Below are 24612 nucleotides of genomic sequence, written 5' to 3'. Positions count from 1 at the left end.
GACTACGTCTTTATGCTAATGCCTCATCTGATTGGCTTCGTACTGAGGCGCCCACGCCGGGTGCTGTACGTATTAAGACACAACATCTGAGATTGCACCACCCTATGCCAGGTTAGAATTCTCCGTCTTAACTGGCTGCCTGGGTCAGTGCAAAATTTGTCTTTGGACACCTCCATCTGTCAGGCTAGATAGCCCCCCGCCTCTTTAAGTTCTCAGAAAAGCCCAACGTAATGGCAATTTCAGTGCGCACAATGATCGGGACACGTGCAGTGCAACTCGTACGCATTCGAAGACTGAAAACATCGACTGATTGTGTACGATTTCTACATTACATGCACCACTGAATCAGGCCCTAAGTCTTCTGGGAAGATCTTACATTTTACTGACTCTTTAAAGTTACAAGCGGGATCCTATCATATTTTTTTTGCTATTCTGATTACATCTATTTTGTTAATGCCACTAAGGACCCACAAGGAATTTACATCTGGCCTCTAAGGCCTGATTCTGCCTTGGTGGTATGCCACTAAGGACCCATGGGGAATTTACATCAGACCTAATTCTGCCTTGGTGGTATGTCACTAAGGACCCATGGGGAATTTACATCAGGCCTCTCGGACCTGATTCTGCCTTGGTGGTATGCCACTAAGGACCCATGGGTAGTTACATCTGACCTCTCGGGTTTGATTCTACCTTGGTGGTATGCCAATAAGGACCCATGGGGAAGTTACATGTGGCCTGATTCTGCCTTGGTGGTATGCCATGAAGGATCCGTGGGGAATTTACATCGGGCCTTATTCTGCCTTGGTGGTATGCCACTTGCTTACAACTGATACTGTAACTTGCATGTGGTAATGTAGATGTTTTCCAAAATTTTCCTGCTCCCCCCTACTAAATTGTGTTAAATTGTCTAATGGCACTGACTGCTTCTAAATGCACCCATACATCAGCAATTGATTGTGGCAATTCTGCAATTTGAAGATGATTGTATAAGAAAATCTGCAATGTATGGGCTTCGCAGATCGTAACCAAAAATTGATTGGATTTGTTAAATCAGATTGTCCAACATGTTGGATTTCACAGATCGATTGGGGCTGTAGATTGCTAATGTATGGAGATAACAAGCAGATATGCAGATTGTTACTAGTAAAATGATGGGCCTTTCAAGATTGGCAGATCTGTGTTTGCTGAAAATGATCTGCAAATCACTGAAAAAGATCTGTAATGTATGGGCGCAGATTGCTAGATTGGGAAATCCTAAAATCGGGCAACAAATCTTCATATTGTTCAATTGTGGTTTTCTGATTGCTGATGTATGGGGGCCCTAACAGTGACCAGATACTGCCAGATTTCTAGATGAACACATAAGATCTCAGTTTTCCCATTAAACTCATCTCATGCAACTATTTGCAGAGTGAGATAAAAGTATTATCGAAAGTGGAATGTAGGTTATTATTAGGGGACAATTATAACATAGCAGTTCTATGATGGGTATCACATAAAATTATACTGGCTCTTCACTATTATTTTAAGACTGTAAGAGCTAATATCCTGGATAGCCATTATTAGCATTCAGCTCTAATCCCCATGACATTGTATTTTGTTTGTGTTCCGGTTTATCCCTGTGGTGCTACTGTACACAGATGAATTCGGCATTAATTCTGTGATCACACTGTACTCTAATCCCAAATATTTAGGAATATCCTTGGTTAACTCTTCAAGTGCAATCAATGCGATTTATCATTTATCGGAATGTTTCGCCTTTTTTAAAGTAGTTTCTTTTCTTCTCGTTTCCAGCTGGTTGCCACACCTGATGGCTTCATCTGCTGGGTGGGGTCAGCCTGCTGCCAAAATTCAATAGAGCAGCAAAATCCAGTCTTTCAGCACTTGGGTGACTGTGCAGGAAGTCCCCACTGCTGGGGGGGTGGGGGGTGTCTTCACAATGTGTGTCTGTTTAGGGGAGGTGCATTTCAGCATCTGTAAGGAATCAATAAGTGACAAGACCCCTTCAGCCCTTTGTGTTTACCTTTTAATTGAGTGTAATTATTTTCCAGGGTTACAAGCAGTAGGGTCAGAAATCAAATGAGAACATTTGACTGTTCCTGCAGTCGCCTGTGCTGTCTGACCAAGATCCAGTTCTGCAGGAATTCAGCAGTGAATAACACAGGGATAGTTTGCAATTAGACCAATCTGGCCAGAGAATCTCTCATTAGAAAGAAAAACAATGTCTTTTTTCCCTCTTTCCGTCAAAGGTATTATTTTATTGCCAGTTACTTTCTATAGCGCACACATATTACGCAGCGCTTTACAGAGAATATTTTGCCATTCACATCAGTCCCTGCCCCAGTGGAGCTTACAATCTATATTCTCTATCACATGCTCTCACACATACACACTAGGGTTAATTTTCGTTGGGAGCCAATTCACCTACCTGTATATTTTCGGAGTGTGGGAGAAAACAGGAGTACCCGGTGGAAACCCACTCAAGCACAGGGAGAATATACAAACTCCACACAGGTAGGGCCATAATGGGAATTGAACCTACGACCTCAGTGTTGTGAGGCAGTAATGCTAACCATTACACCGTATGAGTGTATTTTTTCACCTCTGTGTCCTCTAAAAACATCTGTAGTAGTATATGTGGCTCGTAATGTACATGGGATATATTCCTTACACTGTCCTTAGCATGAGAGGTGATATCATTACTCTTGGGCACTGATCCTTTCAGTGAGATAACTGGTCAGCCAGTGTAAACCAGATCTATTGTTTCTTGTGATGTGCTGTGAGATTGGACTTTGACTGTCTTCAGATGGTGTAATTGTGTAGAGGGCTGTGTAATGATTAGGTGGTCAACGGTCGTCTTGGTAGGTTATATTAGATTGTCCATACACATAGCGATCCGGATATGTGGCCCGATTGCTGTCAGATTTGGCTATACACTTTATACGCATATCATATATGAATCACCCAGCCTGATCTCCGAATGGCTGGCAACCTGATACACTTCAGGGGCTGCAAGGGTGACTATCTACCCTTCAATAGGGCAAACATGAAGAAGCTGGGGGCCACAGGTAAAACCACGGTGGGCCATCTGTTGCTTACCACTTGCATACATGGTATGAGGCAGACATGGCTCAACCATATTTAAGTCTACCCTGATCAGCATTTGAGTCTGATTGATGTGGAACAGTTGTCTTTTTGGGCCCATAATGTCTGCAGTTTGTATCCATGTAATAAAACCACTGAATTAGCTGTGACAGTTGCATATTATTTTAGTAACGCTATGATCACACATGCAGATTGAGTCACCCGTATTTTTTGTTGCTGACCCAATTGTAGGCGTCCTAAATAATCAAAGCATGATTAGATTGGATTTGACTATGCATTGGTGTTTATGGGAGGTCATCAAACAACCTGAAAGTAACAGGGAAACATCAAGTCAGCTGCCATTTGCACACATACAGCATGGGCAAATTACTCACACAGCCGAGCATTTTGCAGTTAGCCAAATATGCTGCAATCTGGACTATCTTAAGACATTACTCCAGTTTATATATAAGAGATATGTCATGTCATGCAGTCGAAGGAAATAAGGTTGTAAACAGATGCTCGGCGATATAGTAATCTATATCTGGTAACTTATGGACGCACTAACAGTGATAAAGAAAGAGAGATGCATTACTAAATACTCAGGCTTGTGTGCATCCACCATTTGTTGCAAACCGATCGGTTGAGCTTATAATATATAAATTATATATAATCTCCTCTACACTCAATAAAGACATTATTAGAGCTATTGTAGCTATTTCCAGCTCAACTAAAAACAGACAATGTTATTTCAACATATGGCAATACACAGTGATCACCTGCATTTCCTATTTGGGCTTTTGGAGAAGGCAAAAATAAAGTCCGCAACTATATTCTAAGTATTGTAAAAGATCAAATATATAAAAAAAAATAAAAAAAAATTTGACAATGGGTTTCATTTATTATCAGCGTACGATTCAAATTACCACTTGGAGAAACCATGATACAATGGATAGGGCACATTGTTTGTTTTTTACATGCAGGATAAAATCCCATCCCTAAATCTCTACTCCCCATGTTTTACTAGTGTTTATTGTATCAAAGTAAAAATTAAGCCATCTTTCTATTTTGGCAATTTTCAAAATTGCTTTGTGTATTGACATTTAAGTTATAGAGACTTGAAAAGAAAATTGTTGCAATATTCGAGACAGCCCTGAACTCGTCGGCTATTTCCATATTTACCCAGCTTCATTAAATGTCATACATTTACATGCCTTTATTATATAATTATACATTACAGAACAAAATCTTACAATTGCCTCGTAAGTAGTATTGCCCATTCTCATTTCAAAGTCAACACATCGTACCAATGCTATAACTGGCATTGATCTTGTCTTTGAAATTTAGCCTGCAGGTTTTAAGGATCTGTTCTTGATTAAGATTCTACCGCCAGCAAGGTCAAAATATTACAACGACCTGCGACTCTCCCATCAAGTTCTGTTCCCCATTGTGTTCAAAGCCATTTCTGCCATTTTCCAAATATCTTTCTAAACCTGCCAGCGTCTAAAGGCAGAATGCTTGAATCTGCACCAAATTAGTACCATTTGTTTATTTCATTTGCATACTAAATATTTTATGTCTTTTATAGCTTATAGTACACAGCAAAGAGTTATTATCTCAATAACCTCAAAAACTGTATTATCTGTGCAGATTGCATCTTATCTTGCTATTCAAAGCGCATTGGGCTGTTTATTTGATGCGTAGGCCTGTGTTTTGTTTCTGCTCATGTAATTACTTTTATCTTTACAAACCATAGATCTACATAATTTTTTGTTCCAACCAGTAACTTTTATACTTTTTTTTAATTTGGTGTTACAATATTAACATCTATAAATGTATAGCATGTATTCACCATTGAACTTATGGGCCATGGACAAAGAAAATGGTGTAATTTCTTGTGTTGAGATGAAAAGAACGATTGGAGTGGCTTAATAATGAAATGTGGTATTACTCTTTGGGGGCTATTGGAACTTTTTATATATATAAAAAATAAGTGTTTTTTTTATGTAGGTGATGTCATTGCAAAACCTATATTGTATGTATGAGAACATGGATAGAACCCCGCCGTGACCTTTTGAAACAATGCCCCCTTTAATACGATGAGGGGGAGGCTTTGCAGAGGAGAGGCCATAAAATTCTGCAGGGTTCAAGATGAGGTTGAGCTGCAAGCTTTGACATTTTCACACTCTACAACTGTGTTTGTTTTAGCACTTGTACTGCGCTGAAGTTGGCATGTTGAGCCTGGACTAAAGATAAACTCCTGTTTGTGGACACCACATGTTGTTGCTTCATGTGTTTTTTTATTTTATTTTATTTCACTATCCCCTTACCTAAACAATTATAACATTACCATGTATAATTAAAGAACTACTAATCTGAAAATGTATGATACCCATGATTTGCTAACCATAACAATTTGTGTTAAAGTTTTAAATGATCTAAACTAAGCATATGTGATATATTTTTTAAGGAATGAGGTTCCTTTAGGAGCTTCCGGTGTCCTTAATTGAATGACCGTAAAGAGAGTCTGAAATGGATATTAACCAGGGCAAAAGGCTTGTAGTCAAAACATGAATGTTAGACATTCTGCCAAGGTTTGGTAACTTTTCTTTGTGTGTTGATATAAGAATGACATCATAATTTGTCAGCGACTTATAAATAAAAGATAATATGGAATGCCTTCTGCGTTAACTGGCTTGCAGCTTTTTTGCATTCTATTACGTACACCATAGTGGCATTTAAATTGCCTGAAAAGCTAAACATTTCGGCACCAAAAGTGCTTCATGAAGCAATTATCACAAATCTGTTGCCACATCGGGCTGTAGGTTTGAGAGTGGTGCAATTATTTGTGGTCAACCATTCATCTGGATCCCATTTATTCCAAACTGTTGACATTTGCACAAATTGTGTCTGTTAGGTACAAGCTGATGAGAATCAGAAAAAATACAATGGGAAATATTCTTCTATGTGAGTTTAAAGTGTAAAGTATGTGTTTTGGCACATGATGGAAGGAAAGCTGGCTGTGAAAAGCACAACGAAAGTAACGCTTGATAAATAAATAAATATGGATATAATGTGTTATTTTGTATAAATGGATTCTTTTTAAATTGATTGTTTTTGATCTGTTCTGAATAATTGCATGTAGAAAAAAATAGGTGTCTATTTATCATAATTCACCATTTATTAGGTTAGCAGAATTGTGGCGACCGACACAGCAAAGGGGACCCGCTTGCCAGAGCATGGGAAAGAAGCCTGGTGGGGGCGCTCTTCCCAGATGAGGGATTCCACTGCACACCCTTGGCGTTAATTCACCCCTGGTTCTAATGACTGTATTGATTTGCAGGTGAATTTGTTGGTAATGGCTGTTTTGAGGTTCTTCACCCTAATATGTTTTTGCTTTCTACATTTTTTTTTATCACTTTGTGCATTTTAATTATTTTTATTTCTTTTGATGACTGATAGGGATTCACCACCTTACCAGCCCTGGGCTTTGTGATTTTGGAGCGACAAGATTTTCTCTGTCTGCTAGTGTATTATGTCACATCCCATAATCAACATAGTGGAACAATTTCTGATCTATTGCTGCTATATGTTTTGTTACTGAATATATGGATCTAGCTAATTTAGAAAATTGGCTTTTGTATCTTTTTGTGCTAATTAAATGATCTCTGTTCAAGTCTCTAAACCACGTTTGGATTTTTTTTCTTTATTTTTTTTTTTTTTTTTTACAATGTCATTTCTTTTGGACCCAAATCCACTATCCCGATTTTGTTTCAAAATTGTCAGGTTTTTTTTTTTAGTCAATTATAAGGGCACATTGGTATTAAGGCTGAATTGAAAAAAAAAACCCGGAAATCTCCATAGAGAATTCCGGAGGGGGGGCATTGTGTTTAAGGGGCTATACCTCAAAAGTTATTCGATATACATATGTATGGCTAACCTGGTATGTGGGCTTTCTGAAGTCTCTAGCTTCAAGCTGATCATCCAGCAGATATATTAATTACGGTTGTTATGTGGAGTTGTTTATAGTAAGCCTCTGATTACATACAAATGTATCTATTTGTGTTACAGTTGTGTGTCCAACATTGATCACTGAAACCAAACTTCCCAACATCTAAAATGCTCAAAGTTTCTATTTCATTGTCTATATATATAATTTGGCTACCCTATCGATTTGTAGAACATCGCTGTGCTACCATAGTTACACCTAAAATGTATCCTGAAATGCCTCCTAAACCCTAACTCCTGTGATGGCTTAACTTATTGTGGATATGGAAGTACAGTCTCAAATATCAAGGTTAGAGGGGTTGGTTTGCATACTAAAGCGAAGGGAGCATAGGGAGGTCAATGGTAATGCTGCTTCACTCCACCCAACACTTTGCAATATAACACAAGGAGTCCCCCATTAATATGCAGAAAAAGGGAGAGAGCATAGGGTCATGAAATCAATAGGGCCTTGGGAGTCCTTAATAGGGTCATCTGGAATTCTTACGGGGTCTTGTAAAAAAAAAAATCCAAAGGTTGTTATCCTCTGGTTTTCTTGTGCTGCCACAAAGTTCAGCTGCCGAGGCCGGTAGAGTGGAGTTGAAAACATACAGTACTTCTCATTGGTACATGTGACCTCATAAGGACACGCCATTTTATTTTCAGTGGAGACATTTGTGACAACGTGTGCACAGGTAACTGTCTTGTAAACCTAATGTCTCCCATAGTAACCAATCACAGGTTTCCTTTCATTTTTAAATTCTATTACGAGCACTACAATCTGATAAGTTGCCAGGGGTTTCATCACCTTTGGGGTATGGTGACCTGTCTCTCCTTGTATTTCAAAATGTCATCCCCTTCAAATAGCTAATGGCTGGTATTTGAAATTACCGACGTAATGAAACTGGTTTTTTTTATTTTTCTAATGTTCTATTGCCTCTACTAATTATTATTTTTATAATTATTATTATTACTACTAGTATAATTGCTTCAGCGCTTGGCCCTGCCTCCCTATGGCTGACCCATCCCCTCTCTACTGTAAAACCATGTGTGTATATTATTTTAAAGGTAACGTTCCCTGGAATAAATTAGAATTAATCACCATGAAACACTGAGTAATCTTTCCTGTCACCAGTGTCTTTGATGTGCAAAACTACTACAAGATAAGGATCAGCAACACGATACAGAGGGCTGCAGATTTTACATTTTAGATTGTGTTTGCATAGCCAACTGCTGACTTTTATATCATAGCTTCCAAATATTACCGTTTTCCTTGAGGGCTTCTACAGTATTTCAGTAGATTCTAGAGCCGGTTAATATAAACAGATAATATGAGAAAATCTTCACTAGAGACCGGTGCAACAGCCATGGAGAAATCTTTGTGACCACATCTCAGAGAGCATAACCAATTGCAACACTTGTGCATATGAGTGCGAATGAGTCTGTAAACGAAGTGCTACATTGCCGCGGCTTTATTAATACCAAGTTCCATAGTGATTCATCTGCGACTTTGTACATATTTAAAACTAATTCCTGTGTGGTTTAAGTCACAGCCTAGCGTCTATGGTACAGATTGGTGTTTTGCTGTAGGGATGGGTACAGGATGCCGACACTCGGATCCCGGTGGTCAGAATCCTGACAGGGTTAGAATACCGACACTTGTTGGTCAGTATTCTAACCATCCCCCTCTCCCTACCCTAACCCTCCCTCCCCCAGTGCCTGACCCTCCCTCCCCCAGTGCCTGACCCTCCCTCCCCCAGTGCCTGACCCTAAACTCCCCCCCACCCTAGTGCCTAAATCTAACCTCCCCCTCCCCACACCCTAAACCTAACCCTCCCCCCTTAGTACCTTATCTATTTATTACCAGTTATTTATATAGCACACACATATTCCATAGTGCTTTTACAGAGAATAGTTGGCCATTCACATCAGTCCCTGCCCGAGTGGAGCTTACAATCTATGATCCCTATCACACACATACACACTAGGGTTAATGTTTGTTGGGAGCCAATTAACCCACCAGTATCTTTTTGGAGTACCCGGAGGAAACCCACACAAGCACAGGGAGAATATACAAACTCCACACAGTTAGGGCCGTTATAGGAATCGAACCCACGACCTCAGTGCTGTGAGGCAGTAATGCTAACCATTACGCCGTCTGTGCTGCCCAACATACCTAAACTTAACCATCCCCCTTGTACCTAAAGGTGCCCACACACATACCGATGTCCTCACGATACGATTTAATGGCCAATTTCCTCATGAACTTTCACGGGAGCTCCCTTGCCGTCGTGATCACGATTTGGAGTTAAAAATGTCCAATCTGACTAAAGATCTATCTTGCAGCCAATGCATTGTATCCCAGATGGGCTAATCTGCCCTACAGCATGGCAGATCAGAAGATGCGATGTACGACGAGCGGGGATGCGCATCGGCATCGTGCTTGTGAGTATAAACTCACGATTTGTACTTTTTTTTACCCGATTCGTCGTCACGATTCGTCGAAATCGGCCAAATCGTGTAAAATGTCACTATGTGTGTGGGCACCTTTACACTAACCAAACCCAGCTGCTCCTCTTCGGGATTCCGGCAGTCGGGATATAGACCTAATTGTGTCTCTGGTGCAATTAAGCTGCACATTTAAATAAAATATAGCTTTGCTATACCGCTTAGCGGTGGCTCATTCACGCCTGGCGTCTCATCCCGTATTATTTTGTCCAAGCTTTAAGGCTGACCGCACATAACTCATTTTAGTCATTCAAAACCGTAAGTGAACTGTTAAAACTGTATCCTTTTGAGTTGTTTTCTGCCCAGTTAGGATGACCAGATTAGATAAGAAAGCTTGCTATGGCTCGCTTGGTCAATTTTGCAACATTTTAAGTGGAAAGAATCAAACAACGTGGCTACCGAATAAGTGTGTTGATCAGTTTTTGCTGGTTGTGCGCGCTAAAACTATATGCAGATCTGTGCACTGGGACTTATAGAAATAACAGCATAAGACCAGTTTATATAATTTGGGGGAGTAAGAGATTCCAATTCTAATTGCTACATTAGAAAACTTATTTGTGAACATGCTTTTGTCTAAGGAATGTAGTTAGAATCCCGATGGCCGGGAAGCCATCTGACGGAATCCAGGCGTCGAAATCCCGACTTCATATTAAAAATAGACGTCTAAATGCCGACGGCTATCTTTAGCCTGGCGACGGAGTCACTTGGGGTTAGGCTAGGGGACTTGGGGTTAGGCTAGGGGAAGGTGGGGGGGGTTAGGCACCACCGGGGAGGAGGGTTAGGGTCAGGCACACCCCCGGGAGGGTTAGGTTTAGAGTGCGGGAAGGGGGGGGGTTTAGGTTTAGAGTGCGGGAAGGGGGGGGTTAGGTTTAGGCACCCCCGGAGGGACTTAGGGTTAGGCATCACCCTGGGAATTTTAGGGTTAGGCACCCCTAAGGGAGGTTCAGGGGGGGGGGGAAGGGTAGGGTTAGCATACTTACCTGCCCCATCAGGATTCTGTTTTTTCGGATTTCCGGTGTCGGCATTTCACCCGCAGCTATACAGCCACCGGGATTTCATACCCAACCCTTTGTCTAGCCTCATAGAGTATCTGTTCCTAGGACTATTATTCGGGATATGCTTCAGAATTGATGAATTGTGAAAGGATTATCATATATGCACAAGATTGTGGGGATTGTAGTCCAAAATAAAGGGGTTATGGGCCAGAAACCAAAACATTAGATTTATAGTCAAGATTGTAAGCAGCCTGGAAACATACCTACAGCCTGCATATTATACAAGTCTCATATATTACATATATTGATTGTATATTCGATCTATATGTTTGTTTTTCACTTTATGTTTATAAAGTGGTAGCCCTTTCGTCTGTATGCGGTCACACACACAGAAAGCAGGTAGTGATGAAGGTTCCAGGTGGAAGGGGGACCACCAATAGCAAATTTAAGGGTTTATGTATCAATGAAAAGCGTGGAGCAGTGGAGAAGTTGCCCATAGCAACCAATCAGTTCCTACCTATTATTTTATTGACTGTACTTGATAAATGCTACTTCACAGCTGATTAGTTGCTATGGGCAACTTCTCCACTGGTCCACTTCTCCACACTTTTCACTGCTTGAGGGGGGTTAGGCTAAAGAGGGGGTCATCAAAAAGTGGACATATCTTTTACATATTCTTGAAGATGGCTGTAAACTATTTTTAACTAATAACGTAACCACATATTTGAATCTATTAAAATGTATAGAATCTGCCATAATGAGTCAACAGAGATTTTCAGCCACAGACTGCAATGAATGTATGCACCAGTGGCCAAATTACAATACCAAATGTTGGCATACTACTTTTGCTTTACCAGTCAATGATCTTTATCAGATATGACATTATTATTATTATTAATATTATTGTTATTATTATTATTATTATTATTATCATCATCTTTTATTATTATCTTTTATTATATCTCATTATCTTTTATTGATATGACTCCACTAGGGATCCATAATGCTGTATAAAGGGGAAGGAACATACAGCAACATTCCATCTACAAGTTTACAAAATACATATATGATTCATTATAAAATTACAAGAAGCAATTTAGATCATTTCATAGTGGCCACAAAAGGAGAGAGGCCTTGTTCGCAAGAGGTTACGTTCTAGAGGGGTTATGGGTGGACAGAGAGGGAGAGGGGGCAGGGTTGGTGATTGCTGTGGTAGTAATTTTAGGAAGAGGGTTGGTAGGCTTTTAAGAGGAGATACGTTTTAAGTGCTTGTTCATTATGAAATAACCTATTTGTTGGTCACAGGTGAGGCACTACAAAACTATTTATTCCCATTTAATCATTGTAATGTTTTTTGTTTGGGTATTATCAGTAGTACATGTGACTGCCATCTACGTACTGAGCACCCATTGGATCTTTTCATAGAGGTTACTTAGGGGGGAATTCAATACAATGCCTTGGACACAATTTGCTGTTGCAGATCGCCAAGTCACATCCATCTACAAGTTTTGCCTTGCACCCTATAGAAGTGCGAATGTAATCTTGCAATCTCATAGCCGTAAGTAACTGATATATTGCTCCGAGTTGATATACAAATATATCTAATAAATACATTGCTGTCAGCATATACGTACAATTGATCTTACAACCCATCTCTACAAAAGCAGAAAAAAACTTAGAATGAAAGTTCTGACTATAACATTAACAAGTATACATGTAAAAAATTTCATAAGGGGTTTCACATTGTATTTCCATTTGCTGAGCAGTGAAGTAGAAACCGGTTATCTACAAACCATTTTCTGGCAAACGAGGCTGCTTACTTTTCCCTTCAATAGTTTTACAGACAGGAAATGTGTTGTGCACGGACAAAAATAAAATCTCCATCATCTTAAAAGGTGTCGGAATCTCATGGATTGCGATAAACCCCTGAACCTTCACATAGAAATGTGTGACTGTTATTAGTAGCTTTCTTATAGATAACTTGTATTTTATAAGGTATAGTGGTCTTTTTCGTCTCTCCCATAGATTACGTGAGATTTAATTGTCTCTGGTCATAGACTGCAGGGCTATAGAAAAGACCAAAAAAGATCACAAATCCAATAAAATGGCCTGGCATGGGAAGGTTAATCCCCTCCCTATATTTTATCAGATAAAGCATTGTGAAAGATTAGAAATTTCATGGCTACAAAGGGAGAGGGGCAGGAATTGAGGATTGTTCTAAGTCAGATGTTCAAATAGATTAACAGAGATGTCTAAGCTAGAGCATTCCAGTCCTGACAACTGCCAGCCCTAAATAACCTCCCTGAGAGGCTGTAAAATCCTGCGCTTATAAGTGACATCCACATACCAAACAAACATCTTCACAAAACTGGAATTGAAATCTCCAAAAAAAACCACATTTTTATCTTCTCAAAACTGGAATATTTTTGCTCGAAATTCACAAGTACAATAACATCCAAATAATTAAATGATTTTATTTTTAAAACACTAGTATAGTTTTCAACATTTATGTATTGTATAAGAAATTTGAGAAATGTTTACAAATAAAAAGTAATATATGTTTGTTTTATACCTTAATCTTGAAAGTAAAATTGCAAATACAGTCTGTTTACATTGCTGTGATAAATATTTATACAATAGTATTATGCACCTTGTGCTAGTAGACTGTTTTGTGTCTGTTTTTTTGTTGTTTATATTGCTGTATCACTGATGAAGAATGGAGAGCAGGGTTCACACAAGGTCAGGAATGTGGAGTTGTACTGTACACATATATGACAGATATTTATTCGCTACGTAGGTAAAGAAGGCTTTACCTTTAAGTGCATCCACTGAAAATATATTAGGAAGGACTAAAAAGTCTGGACTTCTATCCAATTCATTCATCAATCTGTTCAGGATTCAGGGACAAAGATAACTCCACTACATGACCCTATTGAGTACAGTATCTGTGAATAGGTCTTCAGCTGGAATGTTGGGTATTGATTCCCCTACCATTGTCCGCTCCCTGCTCCTCCCTTGATATAAATAGCTCACGATGACAGGTTTGACATTTTGTGCTCTTTGAAAGGAATTCCCGAATCCCACTGCTTCCTTCCCCTTTTCAAATAAAATCAAAAGTACCAAAGAAGTACAGTCCATGCACCCATCATTCAGAAAGTCACAGTAAAAAAGGAATTTACCCCGCTGCTAGTGAATGGGGGCTGTCTGTTCACCAGTGACAAAGACCTTGCGCATATAGGCATATACAGGCAGATATAACGTGGGTATCAACTCTATAGCCTCAGCTAATGCACTTGTGCATTTTATGTAGCTTCACGTGTGGTTTGTTAATCAATATATATTCTGTTTGTCCGGCTATTAATAAATTATGGCTATCAGCACAGGTGTTCCCATGGGTCATCAGGGGGTGAAGGGCATTAAACTTAGCTGTTTACTCAGTGGTTAGCTGGTCAACAATCACCATTCTGACAAAGCTGTCAACTGTCCACATTTTTTTTTCAGGGACACTGGCCGGTTTTAAAGGTTTATCCTTGAATTTGTTATTTACAATAAAATCTCACTTTTTCTGCGTATTGGAGGAAATATCGTTATTTGTTTGGCTTTAGAAGGAGTAAATAAAATGCAGAAAACTATGTTTTAATCAAATAGAATAAACTAATGCTGATGTGGGTTGTAGTGTTGCAGGGGCCCCATTACAGCCCGTGATGTGCTTACGCACAGCTGCTCTGGGGGAGATAAAGGGGTCTATGTACAAGCCTTGGAGAGAGAAAGTACCAAGCAATCAGCTCCTGTCATTGTACAGGCTGTGTTTGAAAAATGATAGGAGCTAATTGGTTGATCGCCATCCATTTTTTTTTTTTTTTTTTTTATCTCCCAAGGCTTAGTACATAGCTCCCAAAGTACCCACCAATCAGTTCCTAACTGTCATTTTACAGACTGTTTGAAAATGACAGTTAGGAGCTGATTGGTTAGTACTTTATCCATATCTACGTTATCACTCAAGGCTTAGTACATATCCCCCTATACCTGAAAACTGTTTTTTAAATGTTTCCAACTATGCTATATACTGTAATTATTCTTCTCAGTTTTGCCTCTTTAACATTCCCATTTAGCTCTTACAATTATTTTTTTCAATAAAAATCTGCTACTTGATTTATTAAAGATCTTGAACTGGATATTTGGCAGTGCCAATATTGAATACAATCTCAAAATATTCCATATTCACTTTTGTTCGTTTATTGTTCAATTATAATTATATTCACATTCATCCATGCCTGATTAACCTTCAATATTCAGCAATTAATAATAACTTAATTTATATAGTACCTTTCTTCCAGTAGAGGGACCCTCTTAAGGTGCCCATCCACTAGCCGATTACACTGTACGATTGCACGATTACGACATCGTAATAGTGCAATCGTTCAGTAATCGGCCGCAAAACATACAAACAAATGTCGGAAACAACCAGCGATGTGCGCTTCCGCTGGTCGTTTCCGACATCAATCATCGGCCGAACATGCAGGCCAATCTGCCGATAACGACAGATTGGCCATGTTCGGGGATGATTGATGTGCCTACACTGAACGATCAATCGTTCATTGTAGGCACTGCACCCCCCTAGGGGAACGACGGTACGATTACGATGTCGTAATCGTACTGTCTTTTCCTGATCTACTAGTGGATAAGCACATTAAGTTGCCATTCTAATGCTGGGCATACACTCTCAGATAAAATGTCTTGTCTGACAGCCTGAAACCCAGCAGATATCGTGGCCATATGCTGAGAAATTTCACAGTGCATGGTCCACAATATCTGCGCTCCTCCCCTGGGGAGGAGATATTTCCTCACTCCTCCCCTGTGAAGGAACAAATGTTGGACGGTCAGCCACATCAGCGCATACAATGCCAGATGTGGCTGATCAATGATCAGAAGACTTTTCATGCCAGACTGTCAGATCATCGCCATACACTATGCAATTATCGGCCCGATAATTGCATAATCTATATGCGGCGTTAATAATAATACAGATCAGTCTCTGCCTCTATTGAGCTCACCGTACAAATTCCCAAAAACACACTCATCCATTTTTTTACAGAAAGTCAATTATGTTCTTGGACTCTGCTGAAGTAAATCTGTGCACCCGGAGGAAATCCAGATAAATATGGAGAGCACATACAAGCTCCACACAGATAGAGCTTTGCGGCCTGATTCAGAAGCCGTTGGCGCTGTCTCTTCTTCGCAGCGGATCTGAGAAGTTATGGAAATGTCGCAGCTGCCGTCTTTTGTAAAGAGACACCCGCTTGTGTCCGAAAATGCAGCATTGGAAACATTGGTTGCACGATCTGACCCCTGAGCAACCCTATGGTTGATCAGAATGCCCATCACAATTAAGACACCGTTTCCAGTGACACTGCGCCGAAGACTAAATCACTGGCTGTGGCGGGATTGTAGTCATGATTTCGGCTGTCAGGGTGCCGGTGCTCGGAATGACTGCTTCGGAGACCCAACACCAGTCAGAATCCCGGCGCCAGCTTCCCGACCAATCAATTTTTATTTTATATTTATTAATAGTTATTAAAGTACACACATTACGCAGACCTTTAAAGAGAAATTTTTAGCCATTCACATCAGTCTCTGTCCTATGGAGCTTACAATCCATTTTAAGCAACACTGTTAGCATGACTTCCTCACAGCACTGGGGTCTTGGCCAAATTCCCTGCAAGGCCCTATCTTTGTGTAGTTTGTATGTGCTCCCTGGGTTTGCATGGGTGTCCTCCCACACTCCAATAATATACTGGTAGGTTAGTTGACTAGTATGTGTATGTGATAGGAAATATACAGTAGATTGTAAGTTCCACTATGGGAGGGACTGATGTGAATGAAAAATATAACTGTTAATAAATAAAATGAAGTAAATCTATTCCCTACCACATAGACACACACACACTAGGGTTACATTTTTGTCAGAAGGCAATTAACATACCTGAAAGTTTTTGGATTGTGGGAGGAAATTGGAGAACCCAGAGGAAATGTGACAAATGTGGGGAGAACATACAAACTCCATGTATATACACTCCTTGTGGGATTTGAACCCTTGACCTCAGTGCTGAGTGTCAGCAGAGCTAATTACTGCAAACAAGAGATGTTCGGTTCTCCAGAAATCCGAATCCACCTGAATTTTCGTGAATCTGAGTCGCGGTTCTAATCTCCTGAGGAGATCTGGGTAAATCCGGGTCGCGATTCTGATCTTTTTGCGGTTCGCAATTTGGATTTTAAATTTGAATTTCGGGCTTTGGATTGCATAAATTACATGATTTTAGCTGTTTTTAAAACTTTTTATCTATTTTTTATTTTTAAAAAATCCAGATCCAAAACCTTGAAGGAGATATAGATCCAAAACCAAAACACGCGGGTCTGCGCACAGCCCTACAAAATACACAATTGGTGAATCCCGACTTAAGCTGGGTACATCTAAGCGGCCTGTGCTGCAAGCGTACGGGAGGTCAGCTGACCGCCCGTACACGCAGCACGATGAGCAGATATATCTGCCGTCAGCTGTGCTGCACTGCTGAAGCAATATGGTCTGTGAACGACGTAGTTCACAGACATATCGCTGGTACACACTGGCCGACGGGCACACGATATATTGGCCAATCAATTGATCGGCCAATATATCTGCCAGTGTGTACCCAGCATTAGAAGTGACAAATCTCATGAAATCTTAGTGTTTTTCAAATTCCTATGCTAGTCCAGAATTTTCTTTTGCTAAGCAATATGTTTAGTAGTAATCCAATCATGTAGGGAGCACACCCTATTGAAACAATTATATGGTAAAAGAGAGGCTTTGGGGGATGTGACAAACCAGGAGAAACCTACTTGGTAATTTAATATTTTAAATAATTCCGTTAACCCTTATAGCGTCAAAGAATGCGCCTCTACTCTGTAGTAACAAAGGGGTTACATTTCTCTAAAACTGGCTTTTATCGTTCGTCAGATAGAACTAAAATGTAAATTGTATGTCCGGGAGCTAGAGGAGCTGTCATGTGAGATTTGGTATCATCTGATTGTAACTTTCCCACTGCGACAGAATTGGGCTGCCGACTCTCTGAGCACAATCCTACTTGGCGTGCCGTCATTTTCAGGGACAGAGATGTCAGACGAAGAGAGGAAACTGCCAGAATGATGACTGGAGCATTCTACTTCGTTAACCTAGATGTATCCTCATTATCTTGGATCTGCGTTTAATCTTAAATCATGCTTCACGTTGCAAGTCACTTAAAATAACTCTCCTTAATGTAGCTCTGTGCCGTATCTCGCAGTAGTGGGGTTTATCCGGATAAATCCTCCTTTTGTTGGGAATAAATTGGGAGAGAGGGATATGCAGTACACTGTATATTTAATCCTGTGCTATAAAGCACATTTATTCGCAATAACAATTGGAAATGTTGGAATTTATCTGTATTTATTTCTTTGCAGAAATGTAACTTACAAACAAATGCTAAATATTATTTTATTATTATTATTTAAATAATTATTAAATAATTATTATTATTACCTTAACCAACACTATTCCACAACTAGATTCACTTTTGTAATGATATATTCACATAACTTCCACCAACATGCCTGAAGATCAAAATGTTATTCTACATATGCATTCTGATACTTGATATCACGTTCATATATATCTCTATATATTCATACAGAGGTGTCCTCATACACTATTACTGCAAACAGCCTCTCTCGACACGCCAGGTCCCATGCAATTATGCCTGCGCCGAGCATCTTTTTTGCGTCCTTCTCTGCCCGAAATTGCGCTGATTACTTTGATACGTGACGTGTATATCTGGGTGTGACGGAGTCTGAATCTGTACACGAAGTGCTACGATGAACGGCCACAGCTATTTTCCACGGCAAGTTCCATTGTGCTTAGTTTACAGACTCAGTAGCACACAGATATGCAAGTGTCACCTATCCGATTAATCCGCGCAGTCTCCTGGTGAATCTTGGTTGCATCACATTGCGTCTAAGACTAATTTTCGGACGAAAAAAGAGACTCGGTGCCAGCAGAACCGCACGAGACCTGGCTGCTCACTCACGCTGGACATCTCGCACTGTAAGGCGTATTGAGTCTAGGGGGTAAATTTACTAAAGTGAGAGTTTTTAGAAGTGGGGATGTTGCCCATAGCAACCAGTCAGATTCTAGCCAAGGTGCAAGTTAAATGTTAAGTAGACTCTGATTGGTTGCTATGGGCAACATTTCCACTTCTAGAAAAAAAAAAAAAAAACCTCTCACTTTAGTAAATTTACCCCTAGGTGTATGAGGATGCATCTGTATATATCAGATTTCCTTTTAGCCCTTTGTCTCATTGTTATTTTTATGTACTAAAGAGTTTTGTCACTTTTGCAGCATCTGCATAAATTATTTTCACTTTGCCTTTCACTTTTATTTTGCCGTACACTAATTCTGAGACGGATACCTTGCCGGCAGGACTGAATCCTGACTCTGATACGACTCAGCTCCCCCCTAGACCCTCACCATCTTATTGGTACACTTATCCTGCATTAAGTTCACTGCGTGGGTGTATTAGACAGGAGCCAGTAAAGTGTGGTGTATGGGGGGTATTTCCTGCTGTCTACATCACCGACTTGACCCGTAGAATAAACATTCCACGTCTTGCACAAAATAACTTAATAAACCGCTGATATGGGTCAAAAAGCTCTAATTGCAAAGCTTAGAATATCCATTAAACCCATTCAAACTGAAGTGGCATCTCTGTGGTTGTGCTTTTGCGTCCCACCTCTCCAACTCCAAGGCAATCACAAAGATCCATGATGTTAACCAATACTCTGTTAAATTGGACAAAGTCCATGTGTGGATGGGGCTAAAATCTATTCGGTCAGGTTATGCGCATAATTCTGTTATTTGGTCACTGACCTCAGTGACAGGGGCTAATCCTGTTAGGCCTGACCCACCCGATCTGTGAAGCTTGGCAAAATTGATAAATCCAGCTATTTGATAATTTGGCCACTTTACCAGATCTGTGCAGCCAGATTAGTCATTCCCTCCCACTCCTTGTTAAGTATTTCGTATTTCACAGTGAAAAAGGACATATGTTGGAGGATAGATTTTATTAAAATATTAATGCTGCTTCTATTTCAGATATAATTTGAATGATTCTTTTATTTCCGATATAATTGCTGATCAGACTTGGTGCACATTATTGTGGGGTTGCTTGGTATTTAAAATCTTGGGCTGTATCATATTTGTTCAGAGTAGGACAGTGACCAAATCACGTACTGTAACTTTACTTTCTAGATCTGTAGTAAGGTTCTACTACCATTCTCTCGGAACGGTGCATGGCTGACTGATACCCCTTTTACAACACAGCTAAAACTGGGGTTATTGCAGAGTTTACTCGGGTTGCTGTTTGGTGTAAAAGGGACCAGAGATGGATTCCCGGGTAGAGTGAAAACGGGTAACCCAGTTTGCCTTGACGGGTCCCGTTTACAGGATGGTGATTTCCGGATTTTCTGGCACTTGGAGGTGATGTCATCTACAAGCGCCGGCAGACCAGTTTCCCTGTACCCATGTGCAGTGTGAATGGCGCCAACCTGGGAATAACCCAGGTCGGCGCCGCGGTCTGAAGAGGGGCTGTCCCGGGTCTAACCCAGTTTGGAACAGTGTCAATACACAGGGTCAGATCTGGGAATTTAGTGTAAAAGAGATGTAACTGTTTTAAAAGCACTGATCATAAGTATGTAGACATATGAGTGTGTGTGTATGTGTGTGTATATATATATATATATATATATATATATATATATATAAAAACAATTTGCAAGTATTTTTTTTTTGCACACTTATTCAGCTGGTCATACTGTAAACAACACAAGTCTGTTCTGAATGATTGTAATTCAGTTATATATACGTGAATGATAATAGTTCAATGCTGAAAACAGCTGTGATTTAATTTACCTTTTGAAACATGATCAATCGTCCAGACCGTCGTTCTGCTGATTTCACGCAGTTTAATTAACATCATGCCCATTGTATGGAGGCACGCAGTGATCGTTGGCATCGCTCAGCCCCTTGTACCCGATGGTTGGATTGTCGCTCACATCTTTCTGTGTATGGTCAGCATAAGTTTGTAAGAGGATGGGTACGGGATGCCCACGCTTGAGATCCTGGCGGTCAGAATCTCAACACTTGTCGGTCAGTATTCTAGCCTTCCCCCTCTCACTATCCAGGTCGGAGTGGCCTACAGGGGAATTTCCTCCCACCAATCCCGCTACTTACCTTCGGGATTCCGGTGGTCGGGATTATGACAAGTTCGGGATTCCGGCGCTGGCATTCTGAACGCCAAAATCCCCGCGGTCAGGATATTGGCCACATCCCGCTTGTAAGTGCTACTAAATAAGTCTGGTTAGAATAAATCAAAGGAAACCACTGATAATGTGCAGAGAGGGAGATGACTTGTACCGAACACTGTTTTGTGTCCGTTTTTAATATATAGTAGCGCAGTAGACACAATCGTGTTATTCCTATGATTGCCACGTACTGTAGCGCAGTAAACTTGCCTGTTTTACTGAATCAATTAATAAGATGGTTATGTCAACACATTCTTTCTCTTCCTTAGATGACCGCGTTGACCAGAGAGCGTGCCTTATTTGTGGGGACCGTGCCACAGGACTGCATTATGGCATCATCTCTTGTGAGGGCTGCAAAGGCTTCTTTAAACGCAGCATCTGCAATAAGAGAGTGTACCGGTGCAGCCGCGACAAGAATTGCGTCATGTCGCGCAAGCAGAGGAACCGCTGCCAGTACTGCCGACTCCTCAAGTGCCTCCAGATGGGGATGAACAGAAAAGGTAGACTGTCTTTATAGTGTCAATTTCTGTGTCCATGTATATATATATATGTGAGTGAAGTTGTCACCTTGAAGTTCCATTGCGTGTACACAGCCTGTAGACTTATTCTGTTATATGGTGAAGGAATGCCTCATTAGCTTCTAATACTCTTCCTATTTCATATACAGTGTATGGAAATGGTCACCAGGGGAGATGAGGGTTCAAGAGCTGATCAGTATGTTTGGTTATTAGATGTCCTTCTGGTGTGCTTGGTTTTGTTACACTATATGTAATGTGGCTGTCTGAGTGCATCAATGTTATTGGTGCAATAAAATAGGAATAGGGTTTATAATTAATTATTTAGACAAGCAGAATATTCTTAAATGGCCTCTACATACCATTCACATTATATATTGCTATTAACCCATCTGTGTTAAATGATGCCTTGCTTCCATTGAAGGCTTCAGTGAGAAGCACAGATCACAGCAGCAATGAGAAATTCACACCCCTGTTCAGTTATCAAATATTCAGTGGTCTTCGATACAATTGAAATGAACTGGCTCAGTTTGATTTCTAACGTTTCCAAGTATTGTTATCACAATAGTACATCTTTTATCTGAGAATTGTATCTACCAGCTATATTATATCAAGAGCCACAGTCTGTCAGGGTACCCTGTAATCCGTTTACAAGCTAAATGTCAGTGTTCTATTCAGTGAATCGTTAATCTGTTGTGCTGCTTTGGCTTATAGCTGAATTCTAGAGATATGTTTAATGCAGATAATATAACTATGCACAACAGCAAAGAATATGCGTGCTTGCCTAAACCACATTGGAACTATTTATGAACGATCGGGATAACGATTGTGTAAAGCTGCCCATCCACTACTATTTGCGGGGACAACGGCACGATTACGACGACATAATTGTGTCGTCGTCCCCCTAAGGGTGAAGTGCAAACACTGAACGTTCAGACGTTCAGTGTAGGCAGATCAATCATCTCCGAACATGGCAACCTGACGGCGTCGTCAGGTTGACCGTCATGTTCGGGCAATGATAGATGTTAAAAACGACCAGCGGGCACGCACATCGCTGGTCGTTTTTAACATTTTACTGCCCGATTTGCGGGCGATTACCAAGCGATTGGGCGGTAACGATGGTCGTTAACGCTCAATCGCTAGGTTTAATCGCCTAGTGGATGGGCAGCATAACCCACAGCAAATCACATTTTTATTTTGCCTTACTAATGTACTAGAATAAAAAGACTTAATCAAATTAAATTATTAAAGTAACGGCACAGGCATAACACAATGCTTTGATTGTGTATCACAAATGTAAATATTGTAGAGATGGCAGCTCTGCTGAAGTTCAATGATGTAGATTATAAATGCCATGTATATCAGTAATATAATTAGTACTAGAACTCCACCTAGTGGAGCGTATAAGTCTAATGTGTTTATAAGTTAGAATGAATTGAATTTTGCGTGGTGTCATGTATTAAAGGACAAATATACTCACTACTTGCTCCAGTACATCCAGCTTGCAATGCTACCAGAATCTTATAGAAGAACTGAGTATACAAGGCGTACATCAAACACATATACTAACATAATAATTAGTACTCTAGTCTTTTTCAATTAAATGGTGTACTCGTAGTGCAAATCAATCAACCAAGGGGTTTTAAAATAGTTATTAAATGTTTATTTATTTTATTACCAGTTATTTATATAGCGCACACACATTCCGCAGCACTTTACAGAGAATATTTGGCCATTCACATCAGTCCCTGCCCCAGTGGAGCTTACAATCTATATTCCCTATCACATGCTCACACACATACACACGAGGGTTAATTTTGTTGGGAGCCAATTAACGTACCAGTATATTTTTGGAGTGTGGGAGGAAACCGGAGTACCCGGAGCAGTGGCGTAACTAGGGCAGGGCGAGCGGGGTTCGTACCGGCCCGCCCGCCCTAGTTAGCCAGTGTAGCGCTGACCGCAGTGAGTGCGGTCAGCGCTACACATTTACACAGGACCGACGCTTGGCTTCCAGCGCCGGTCCTGTGCTGCACGCCTGAGCCCGTTCCCTCCCCCTGAGCGCTTGCCCAATAGCGCCAGGAGGCGCGCTCAGGCTGTGCATAACACACGCATCGCCACCAGCGCTGGCGGCGATGCGTGTGTTAAACAGCAGCCAATGAGAGTCAGATAGACTCTCATTGACTGCTGCAGCACCCACTGCAAGAGCCGGACTTCCGTCCGGCTCCTGCAGTGGGTAATGGGACTGACTTCATGACGTCAGTCCCATAATGCTGAGCGCGCCAGCCCGGGCGGACTGAAGGGCGGGAGCGGCATCGCGGACAGGAGCGGGAGCAGCGTGGAATCAGGTAAGTATATTTTTATATATATATATTTATTTATTTTTAAACCTAACTGCACAACGGGGGAGGGGTTGGCTGCTACTGGGGGGGACCTCTACTGGGGGAGGTGTGGCTACTACTGGGGGTGCCATTGGGAGGACCTCTACTGGGGGGGGGGCTACTCTACTGGGGACTACTACTTGGGGGGGGGGGACTACCACTGGGGGCATTCTAAAAGGGGCCTATTACTAGAGGCACTGCACTCGGGGGACTACTACTGGGGGCAATAATAGGAAGGGCCACTACAGGGACCACTGGATAGGGGGGGGGTCACTACTGGGAGCCTGCATCAGGGGGACCACTACTGGGGGCACTGCATGGGAGGGGGGGACACTACTGCTGGGGGCACTATATAAGGGGCTTAATGCTAGGGGCACTGCGGGGACCACTACAGGGGGCACTAGATAGGGGGGATCACTACAGGGTGCCTGCATAAGGGGACCACTACTGGGAAAACTGCATGGGGGGGACTACTGCTGGGGGCACTATATAAAAGGGCACTGCATAAGGGGATACCGCTACTGGGTGCACTGCATTGTGGGGACTGCTACTGGGGGCACTGCATAAGGGGGAACACTACGTGGGGCACTGCATTTGGGGGGGCCACTACTGGGGATACTGTATAAGGGGCATTACTATGGGCCTGCATGAGAGGGACCACAACTGCATACTGGGGGTACTGTATAAGGGGTACTACTGGGGTTAAAGTGCATATGGATAGGAATGTTCAGTTTGAAAATAAAGGGGTGTGTCATGTTGACACGCCCCATTTTTAAG

General features: G+C 41.1%; 1 protein-coding gene across 1 annotated transcript in view; it reads left to right on the top strand.

Annotated features, from left to right (window-relative positions):
• NR6A1 (nuclear receptor subfamily 6 group A member 1) overlaps positions 1 to 24612 on the top strand; it is a 286626-nt gene that overhangs the window by 222134 nt on the left and 39880 nt on the right. Inside the window, exon 4 of the mRNA XM_088471141.1 lies at positions 21212 to 21442. Coding sequence (XP_088327267.1) covers positions 21212 to 21442 — 231 coding nt within the window. The remainder of the gene's footprint in view (positions 1 to 21211; positions 21443 to 24612) is intronic.

Source organism: Taudactylus pleione, unplaced genomic scaffold, assembly GCF_031769625.1.
Source record: "Taudactylus pleione unplaced genomic scaffold, aTauple2 ptg000110l, whole genome shotgun sequence".
Lineage (NCBI taxonomy): Eukaryota > Metazoa > Chordata > Amphibia > Anura > Myobatrachidae > Taudactylus > Taudactylus pleione.
The sequence above is the reverse complement of the archived record's forward strand: the minus strand, read 5'-3'. Positions and strand labels throughout refer to the sequence as shown.